At 40.9% G+C, this 10,559-nt stretch overlaps 1 protein-coding gene across 14 annotated transcripts in view; it reads right to left on the bottom strand.

Annotated features, from left to right (window-relative positions):
• cald1a (caldesmon 1a) overlaps positions 1-10,559 on the bottom strand; it is a 67,930-nt gene that overhangs the window by 3,092 nt on the left and 54,279 nt on the right. For 5 of the 14 annotated variants that reach the window (XM_074626390.1, XM_074626385.1, XM_074626389.1 and 2 more), the window contains 6 exons: positions 8,732-8,775; positions 8,431-8,506; positions 6,960-7,103; positions 6,692-6,787; positions 3,923-3,991; positions 1,712-1,748 (listed from right to left, as the gene is read on the bottom strand). In XM_074626390.1, the coding sequence (XP_074482491.1) occupies positions 1,712-1,748; positions 3,923-3,991; positions 6,692-6,787; positions 6,960-7,103; positions 8,431-8,506; positions 8,732-8,775 (466 nt within the window). Of the gene's footprint in view, positions 1-1,711; positions 1,749-3,561; positions 3,614-3,922; positions 3,992-6,691; positions 6,788-6,959; positions 7,104-8,430; positions 8,507-8,731; positions 8,776-10,559 lie in introns of all 14 variants that reach the window. The other 9 variants (XR_012592796.1, XR_012592791.1, XR_012592793.1 and 6 more) reach the window with 3 other exon arrangements.

Raw genomic sequence — 10,559 nt, 5'->3', positions numbered from 1 at the left:
CACCAGTGGAAAAGCTGAGTGGCGTCGAGATGGCTGCTGAGTGGGTTTACAGAGGTGAAATTGACGTGTATTTATGTGTGTGATGCTGTGCGCTTCAACAGCCAACACATTACGAAGACATGTTCAGATTCCCTCAAGGCCAAAAGCCCTCTTCTGCCCGCTGGGAGAACAAAGGCACTCCGATCGGATTTTAAAATAGCAAGCAATGTCTTAGTGGCATCCTAAAACGCTGTGGTGCTAAAGGCCAAACGGCAAACTGAAAAGGACTGCAGGGGAGGCTATGATAGGGGTCAGTTATTGGTTTTGTGACACATGGTGTCGTATAAATCAAAGAGCCGTTGACAAGATGACACACTTAACGAGAAGGTCGCGCCTCTAGTCGCTGAAAAAAAATAACATCTTGCAAAAGTGCTGGGACATTTATCCCAATAAATAAACACAATTGGAAATGATTCTCTGGTGGGAAGCCAGTGAGGGATCATGTTGCTTTTCGCTGCACTGATGGGTTGAGACTAGGGGTGGACGATATATCGAATATACTTGATGTATTGCGGCTTGTTCTACGTGGTATGTAGTAAATGACTACATCGCGAACATCGAGTACAAATATTAACGGTGACGTCAATTTTTTCAGCCGCCCTCCCTCTCACAGACACACTCTCCTGGGCGAGTGAGTGTGGTTTTATGAGCATGGCTGTGCGTATGCGGTGTGTGTTTTTGTATCTGGGAGGGAAGCAGGGAACAGGGAAAGAGTCCGCAGAAGAAGTGAAGCGTGTTTATACGTGCTGAGGTCGGAAAAGGTGAGAGAAAACGCCAGCCTCCACCTCGAAAACGAGGGTCAAACTAGCCCAGTATGTGCAGTATGTGTATATACCAGGCAGTACAGTAAGAGCCTGTAAGAACTGGCTTCAAAATAAAAGTGATCTTCCGGTGAATGTGATAAAAACATTTTCACATAAATTCAATAAGTCAGTCAGTCAATAATAAATAAAGTAATAAACTTAAATATATACTTTATATAAATAATATAATAATAATAAATAACAGAATAAATATAAAATAATAAATAAATTAAATGATAATTTTAACTTCTTCAAACTGTATTTCAGAGAAAAATTGAAGTTCTATTGAGTGAATAATTAGTCAAACTTAATAAGAATACATTTCCAAAGACTAGAGTGTTCAGATTAATTTGCTAGAATAATAACGCTGGTATGATCATATGCATCAAAGTGTTAAATCTAACAGATATGTTATTTTAGAGAAAATATGAAGATAGTGAGATATACATCACGATATAACCTAAAAATATTGAGATATTACTTATAAGCCATATATCGGTGGGATCTTGTTCTTCAATCTGACGGTCTTGCTTCCCTTTAAACTTAGCTGGTGTATTGTCAGCAAGCAGGCTGCCTCCATGCTTATAAAAGCACGTTGTTACTTTCTGGTTAAAACCTCGCAACTCATTTTGGTCATTTCCATGTTTTTACTACTTTCTATGTGTTGAGAAAACCCCCTAACTTTTGGTTTCTAAAACCAATTTGAAAAATAAAAAATGGCCAAGCTAAGAACAAGGCGGCATGTCAGAGGTTCTGAAAAGTTCATCCATGTCAACATGCCTGCCCAACAGTGTGTTTTTTCTTGCACACACAGTCACAAGCTCTGCAGTTAAAAGCTCACACTATCTGGCGCTGTGTAAAAAACTCACCGTTGGCGACTGATTTGGTCTCCCCTCTGCCTGCCACCTGCAAGACATAAAGATGGGAAGGTAACACAGCAGCAAAGATGGCAGAGAAAGTTAGCAGAGCCTCCAGTCAATGCAGTGAAACACTTCTGATCTACACTTCCACCTATACAGAGCCTTCAATCTATCCAGATCTCCCTCACCGCTCGTTATCCTGCTCATCTTACCTTCCCTGACATCACATCATACCAATGGTTAGCTAATGACAAGGTCCCTAACCGCTACCTTTCCTGTCCAGGGCCCTCTTTACGTCAGTGCAGACCACCGCCTGGTGCCCTCCAACCCAGCTACTCACTGTGGCGGACCACAGCCTCCGGTCTGCACTGCAGCTGCTGGCTGCAGGAACACACTACTACTAGGGTAGGAAGGAAGGAAGGAAGGAAGGAGGGAAGGTTTATCCTAAAGTAAGTGGGTAGGTAGGACATCTTTGTCTTTTTTAAATATGTGTGCTTCACTTCTACTAAGCACCTCTACAAACACAGCTTTATCTATGTATATAAATACAGATAAGACAATTTATTCATGTCATCTTTAGTCAGACTTGTTTGAAAATGAGAGGTGATAAAAGTGATTCAATAATGTCAAACTGCCATCGAAGCAACTCAGCAAGGCGTCACACTTGTAAAGAACGCTGTAAACAGTTCCTCCATTAGGGCAATATAAAGTCAAGTGAAGTTGAACTGAGAGCAGTGATTTGTGGCTGTCAGAAGAAGGAGCGGTGATGTGATACGGCCATTTGTGAAAAGCATTCAGCCCTCAGTTGGACAACAGGCGCACTGTTAAAGTTTTTTTTTCTTTTACGACGCACTGAACTGTAATCTTCTGGATTTTGTTGAGTCGGCTTTAACAAGTTATGGGTGTTAATGGAGTCAGCGGCGTAATGCTTTTAAAATTGGCTTTTACTGTGGCTTCGCTGATACGTTCTCTTTGTTCCTTTTATTCTACAGCACTTAGAACATTTGGCAAACGTGCTTCACGAGTTTCACTCCTAAATGTGCATTTTTGGAAAGCAATTATTGCTCAATATTTACAAAATGCAGATAATTACATCCTCTAAAGTGTTGCGAGCTTGTGTGTGAAGGGACTTGAATAATAGTCAGGGAGAGAGTATGCCAAAACGACACATTTGTCAATAGGGGGGTGATGCTTTCAATATATAAACTATTAACCTCTGGACAATCTGACGGCCCACCGACTCAGTCTTAAAGCTGGAGCGACGATACTGATACATATGAACATATGACATATAACATATGAAACTAAACCTAAGGAATAGATTTCTCATGTTAGCTTGTCGGGGAAGAACGCTAAATAACGCTCTAAAGTTACGCTAAATTATGGCGAGGAAAAACTGGCATTTTCAAAGGGGTCCCTTGACCTCTGACCTCTAGATATGTAAATGAAAACTCTGAGATGAACAGAGTGAAAACTGTGTCTTATTAGATAAAACAAACTGCACAATTTGCAATGAAAAAAGGTAATAAATCATAATATATCTTATCACAAGACTCGCGAAATGTTTAAAATCACAATAAGATCGTATCGTGACTTAAGTATCGTGATAATATCATATCGTGGAGCCTCTGGTGATTCCCACCCCTATTTTTCAAATCATAAATACCTAACCGTGGGGCGAAACTCTTAGATATTATCATTATGATCAAATTAAGCAGTAGCGTCCAACCACAGCAGAACAGAGCACAGCTTTGCCAACAACACAGAGCAAAAAATAAAGTGTGACAGCGTGACAGCAGAGTGTGAGGTCATTCTGTGACAAGCGCTTTGAAGAAACGTGGAACAATTAACCCTTTTACCTCTCCAGGCTTATTCCAGATTTAACGGTGAGGTCAACTAGCTATGAGAGTTCTTTAAAACAAAAACAAACACAAGTGATTGTTACTCCCATTGCTGCGACACCAGGGTCAAAATCACGAGATTATTTGAATACACCATCTCTTTAACAAAACGTTCTCATGATTGACATCTGGAAAAACTATGAAAACCCCACGGGAAATCCTTTCAAGACCACAAACCAATTTGGCGTAGTTAAAACTTCATCTGGATGCTCACTTTGATTTTCCCCAATGGTTGAGACCCGGTGCTCTGAGCGCCGTACAAATTCCTCATCGTGATACTGAGATTATACTTTTATAATTTGAAATGAATAACAGCTACCTTGGTCGGAGAGGCACCTTTGTTTTCCCATAGACTCCTCTTGTTGGTGACATCAACAGGCTTCAGGTCCTGTCAGAGAGAGACAGAAAGCGAGAGACTAAAGATAAAGCATCATATCAGTGGTGTTCAGAGTGCCCGGCATTTGTAGGTCAATTTGAAAATAGTTGTCATTTTGCGGGCAGAGTATCTGAGACGTAGAGGAGAAGGAATGACAGAGGAGGACAGAGAGCTTGAGGAACGAGAGCAAAGGTTGACACGACACCGTCGAGCAGAGAGGTGCTTGTCTGGAGGAAGTGGAAAATAGCACTCTCGCTGTGAGTCTGAGGCGATTCTCTTTCAAGACGCCCCATCGCAATGTAAAGTAAAATTCAGGGACGAGAAGCTTTGGCAAAGGAGTTCCAGTTTTTGGACACTATACTTGTATTCAAAGTTTCCTTTCATATCCTCAGTCTCTCCTGCTGTGTGTTACCTATTTGAGCACGAGCCATAATCCCAGACACGGAAAGCTCTAACATAAATATTTGGGTGAAATATGAGTGAAGAGAGGCATGATACGCTGGCATGGAGCCATAAAACATGAGCAGGACAGGGAAAAAGAAAACCCACTCTGCTAGCAAAGCTTATGATAAGCCTAAGATAAAATGCTTAAGTGACACTGTATAGCAAACTGATGCCAAGTCTACAATACCCACATACACTGTATATGTGTATTATGACAGATGTGAGAGTGGACTGTATAACAAGCTCAGACAACTTCATGGGTTATATTCTTTGTGGCCACCAGGTGGTGCCAGACAGATATTATCTCAACCTGACACTGCAGCATTTGAAAATGATTATAAAAACATCTACTGTATGACCAGCAGTAATTATGACATAACTATATAATTATACTAATAACAATACCGCAGGGCTGATATAAGAGTGAGAGTACTGTAGTTTATTATGAGTGTTTGCTGGAATTAATGCAGCTCAGATGTTAAAGGATCACTGTTTCCATGCACAACTGACTACTGACTCCTCAAGGCAAATAATAATAATGATAATAATAATAATAATTATAATAGTGAGCTTTTAAAAAGTAAATGTTGCATTAATGGGTCAAGTTCTGTCTCTACTCCAACTACAAGTTCTCTGTAACATTTAACATTCATGATTAAATAAGATAATATTAATAATTAAAAAACACCGTAAGTATTATTTCTAAGATTAACACAACAAAACTCAAATAGTAATCTGATTGTTCAGGACTGCGTGGGTGTGATTTGATCAGATGTGACATCACATTGTTCCAACGCCCACTTCCAGAAGAGCACAGAAAATACATAAGGGTGTGTGTCCATACAGCGTTTTTCTCTGGCAGGAAAGTGCTGGCCGGACACTGGGATGAAGCGCTCTCCAGCACTGCTGAGTGTGGCTTTTGTCTCTATGACAACAATATCCTGCTAGTCTAACCGCTGTCGTATGATAGACTAGCATCAGCCCTTTACTTTCTGTTTTCTGTTTGGGCTACTATCTATTTGTTTTACATTAATTTTTTAACCACGAGCACCGACCGGAGGCAGCTTATCCTCATATACTTAGGATGGATGAGCTTGTCACTGCTCAATCTGACAGCCCTAGAGCAAGGAGGATGTGGGTGCATGACATGATCCCAGACTGTATATTAAGATGTTACAGCTCCCCAAAAGTGAAGCCAAAACATCTCGATCGCCCCCTGGTGGCTGGCTGCAGTATAGGTCATTAATCCCACCCCCCTCCATGTTAGTGGATGGACATGGGCCAAACTAAAAAGTCAAAATCAAATACATTTTCCCAAAGATAGTTTCTGTCATTCTAGTTCTTATCATGCTGATGTATGTTCAAGTGTTTATTTTTCTGATAACTTTGGCTTTAATTAGTTATTTGATGCTATAAAAAGAGGGTGAGACGTCATGATTGACAGCTGCTCTGAGTGGAGTAGTTGCGCAGCCGGACGCTCGGGAACTGTGTGATAGGAGATGTAACTTTCACTTTTAAAACTGTCACAAGTCTGCGTAATAGAATATGTGTCAAGTAAATGTAGTTATAGAGATATTATGGTTAGTTGTTGTGTCTTTTTTAGCCAAACAGCTACCGTGGTGCTAACGTAGCAGCTAGGTGGCTCAAGCTAGCAAGCTGCGGCCGTGTTCGGCTCGTGATTGGGTCTCCCGTATCCGGGAGAGTTTGGCTTCACTTTTTCTACAGTGGGAGGAAGTGTAGACGCGTCGTCCATCTATATATATACTGTCTACACACGATCCGTTGGACTCGGTTACCAGAGTTACCAGTCGGAGGGCTCTGAAAACAGACGCTGGATGCAGCGCATTTTATCTAGGAGGCCGCAAACGCTCTCTCCTCATTGGGAACAATTGAAAAAGAGGCGGTCAGAAAAAACGTTATACGGTAACTCAGCCTAAATCTCTCATGTGAAATAACTAAAACTGTTCTCAGTTGGGCGGAAAATTGTGTGTTCATGTCAGATCCCATCGCTCATAGCTGGAAGGTGATTACGATTTTTTTAGGGGGACTTTAAAGTAGACGTTTAGATCCTGAGATTTAAAGGAAAACATCTTTGATAAGTTAATACATATTGATACAAATCTACACATTTATATAAGTAACACAGGTCAGTCAACACAGCTGCATCTGCTATGTAGTTGTTTTATATACTGTAGGGCCCTGAGCTACACACTACATGTACTGTACTTCCTACCAGCAGCGACAGGGGTTGCTACGGCGACGACCTACCGTTGGCCTTCCTCCTGACGTTTTGCCGCTCTCCGGGGTTTTATTCAGCCAGTCGTTAATGCGACCCGCCACGCCTGTCTTCATCACAGCTGCTTCCTGTTTAGATAGGGTCAAAGGTCAGCTAAGCCTGGTCGTCATCGGCAACAAGGCCGAGCAGGAAGTGCCAGTGAATTGGACTCTTTCCTCTCTCTCTCTCTCTCTCTCTCTGCTCCAGTCACACAAAGAGTTTCATCAGCTTCCTCACATCCTCCACCACCTCGTCTTTTACCTTGAACGGGCTCCCGCCACTTCCAGGTGAGCCGAACGCGTTGCCTTTCTCCCACATGCTCTTGATGTTTCGAATGCTATCGGTGACCATGGGAAGATCCGTCGCTCCAGAGCGAGGGGAGCGAGACTCCTTGTTCTCTCTCTGCTGAGACAAAGTGGTGGGTTTAAATTGGTGAATAGTAAGCATGGCTGTTCTGATCAAAGCTCAGATACATGTCTTTAAAAATATAACAACAACTGAGCTTGCTAATAATAAGTATAGTGACAAATTCCTCCGTACAGTGTACAGGATGGGTACTTTTGGGCAACTTTAGGGCCCAGAGATTTTTTTTGCATACCAAGACAGGAATCAGATCAGGAAATTGATTTATGGCAGTTCTATATGTAACTGAATTCAGGAGTCTGAATTCATAGATTTGTTGCAGTCTTTTTGCTCAAATCTGATTTCAACTGTCTTTTACACACGATGTTGACGCCACATCCAGGATGACCTTAGCCCTGTTATCTGGCTGGGACATCAGCTTTATTTAGTTTTCTATTGTCATTTTAACTGGGAACCATGCAATAACTTTTTGTAAGATAATAAAAGAAGAAGAAAAATAAAGAAATATTTTTTTTAGACATGGAAGATGCACACAGACTGAGTAAGTTGGCCACTTTCTTGGATAAAAGGAAAAGGTCTTTTGTGAGGATAAACTTAAATTAGGCTCGTAGCCTTTCATTTTTTTATCTTCTGCTATTTGGTTTAAAATATATTTGAAATGTGCACATAAATATATGTCTTTTTTTATTTTTACTTTTTAAAAAAATTTTCCCTTTATTTGGGATCACATTACAACAGTCATCTTTTGCTTTACTTTTACAGAATGATCTTATTTTTTTTTACAAAATTGAACACAAAATTGGAACATGGGGTGTTTTTCTTTTGAGATAAAGAAAAAATAAAGAAATAAAATAAATACACAAATTTAAACAAAAAAAGGGCGTTTATTTTCCACTTCTCCCAAATGTATTCAAATTGAGTTTCCTGAAGTCTTGTGGAGAAGGGGATTCTTTCCATTAATGATATCATACCAGTCTTGTATAGATGAGGTGTCTGGTTTAAGCCATTTCTTTGTAATTGCTTTTCTAGCAGCTACACTCAGTCTTCCAAATAAGGATTTAGTTTTAATATTTGTGGAGAGTGGAAGCCCAAAAATGAGTTAATCCCAATTAAAATAATTTTTATCCCAAATATAGTCACTAATTCAGTATACATCTTACTCCAAACAGTATGTACTTTTGGACAGGCCCAAAACATGTGGTAAATATATGTCATTTTTAAGTATATAGGAGCACATGTAATATGTTATAACTGATGTTTTGGTTTGTGTTTGTGCAGGAAGTCTGTTATATTGTTTATGTTTGATATACAGCTGTGTCTAATCCCAAGTGGGATATTTTTGCCATTTTACAGTCAAAGAAGTGCTAACCTGAGCAGCTGAGGTGTACTGCTCCAGCCTGTTGTCTATCTTGGACACCACGGGAGAAAACGCCGCCTTCACTGTGCTGCAGGGCAGAAGCAAATGGTTAGCATAAAAAGCATGGGACCACTTTTGGATGTTATACACGGTGTGGTCAACCATCTTTACTGCCTTGAGAAAGACACTTGCAAAAACCCCAAGTGGGAAATAAACTCTGGGTTGCATTTTTTTCTATTCAGCAAAACAGGACTGCAAGGCTTACATGCTCCACTAAAAGCTTTGTAAGTGGGAAAAAAACGTTTGTTTTTACCTCTTCTGTGCCGACTTGTTCAGGAACTCTGCCCTCTCTCCAATCTGTTGACAAAGGTCAGGAGAGCTCTAGGTTATTAAATATTGCAGTGATGTTCCACACATGCATATATCGCTGCAACACATATTCCTTCACCCTGCAGTAGCCTTAAACAGATGTTAAAGCTAAACGTCTTTTTGATTTCCATGCTTCTATTGTGTCTTTATTGTTAATATGAGTAGTTTCAGTGTGAAACACATCCCTGACATGAGTTTAGAAGTCAATATGGAGACACACGCGTGATCTACACCAGACGGTGGATATCTCATTTTGTCTGTTTTTCTTCATATGCTCAATAAGCTAGATTCTCCTGACCAGCAACACACAATGTAAGTGATTGTTCCCTCTGTGTGCAATATGCTCTGAAAGACATGCACACACACACACACACAGAAAAAACACAGCAAGTTGTTTTCCTATCTGCTGTTGGACTGTGGGAATCTCAGAGGATTGTTTATGATATACGGAAAAAAAAGAGGGGGCAATGCATGCGTTCCTTAGACGCTCACAAAAAAAACTCTTTAAACGGACAAAAGAAGAAACTGCAGAAAAAGCTCCTCCCTCCCTCCCTCCCCCCTGTGAAAAAAGGACCTTGCGCTCGGCTGCTACCGAATGTGGGAGTTCCCAAAATACTCCCCGACAGGAAATTCCCCATTCTCAGACGCGTTTTAAAGAGCCGTAGCCATCCGAACGCAGTTACAGTAATCCTGTTAACCCTAATCGCTTTCCTGCATCCCAGCAGCCTGTCCTTCATTCTGTCCCTCTGTCCTTCCCTCACAGAGAACACTGTACTTTATCTACAGTACGGAGCACGGAGCAGAGTTATGCTGGTTTGCTGCTGATAACATGTGGGCGAGCTCCCGGGACTGTGTGTTCCACTGGGAGGTGATTTGCTAATAGAGGGGCATGTTTCACTATGTTTTAGTGGAGCAGGAGCCATGATATGGCAGATGTCGGGCAAAAAACACACAACGGTAAAAGACGTTGAAGAAAACAACGTATGTTCTCAGTGGCATGCATGCAATATTGAAACAGACTGTTGGTACTGTAAGTGTAAGAGAACTGCAAGAGCTGGGTTGGAAGACAATATACAATGCAACTGTATTATGCTGTCGTAATACAGTGTCACATAAACAAAACAAAAGTATTACATGCAAAGCAATGACTCATGCACAACACAGTGTGTAGTGTATGACAAGTAAACCAGCCCACAGACACACACACACACACAAGAACACAGCTGTACCTACAGTGAACATCACCACAAAGTAAAGCCGTGTCTGTGAGGCGAGTGCAGCAGGGTGGAGAATTACAGTTGAACATTATTTACAAAAACTGAGCACAAACAAACAAACAAAGTACTGGATTCCAGTACGATCAGAGCTCACACAACTGTGTGTAGAAATGTGTTTATTCACCCATAAACAGTTTACAATAATCAAATTCTGATAACGAGCAACTTTATCAATTACTCTTCCATAACATACTTAAAAAGGCTAAATCGTCCATGCTGGCATTTTACCAGCCTGTTCTCATTCCCAGGGCGTCAAATACAGATGTCGTTTGATACCGCCGCACAAGGCACTCTTTAGCACCTGTATGACCAGGCTTTCCATTAACTACAATGTAAAAACATCCCCGGCAACAGTAAACGCTCTGAGAACGTGTGCCAGTTTCATTTTCACTTATCAAGCGTAGTCGTTTTAAGCCCAACCATGTAGTTTTCTCCTATACCTAACTTAGTGGTTTTGTTACCGGAACTTTAGTATCGGCTCATACCAATACCGGT

This window comes from Sebastes fasciatus, chromosome 23 (assembly GCF_043250625.1).
Source record: "Sebastes fasciatus isolate fSebFas1 chromosome 23, fSebFas1.pri, whole genome shotgun sequence".
Lineage (NCBI taxonomy): Eukaryota > Metazoa > Chordata > Actinopteri > Perciformes > Sebastidae > Sebastes > Sebastes fasciatus.
The sequence above is the reverse complement of the archived record's forward strand: the minus strand, read 5'-3'. Positions and strand labels throughout refer to the sequence as shown.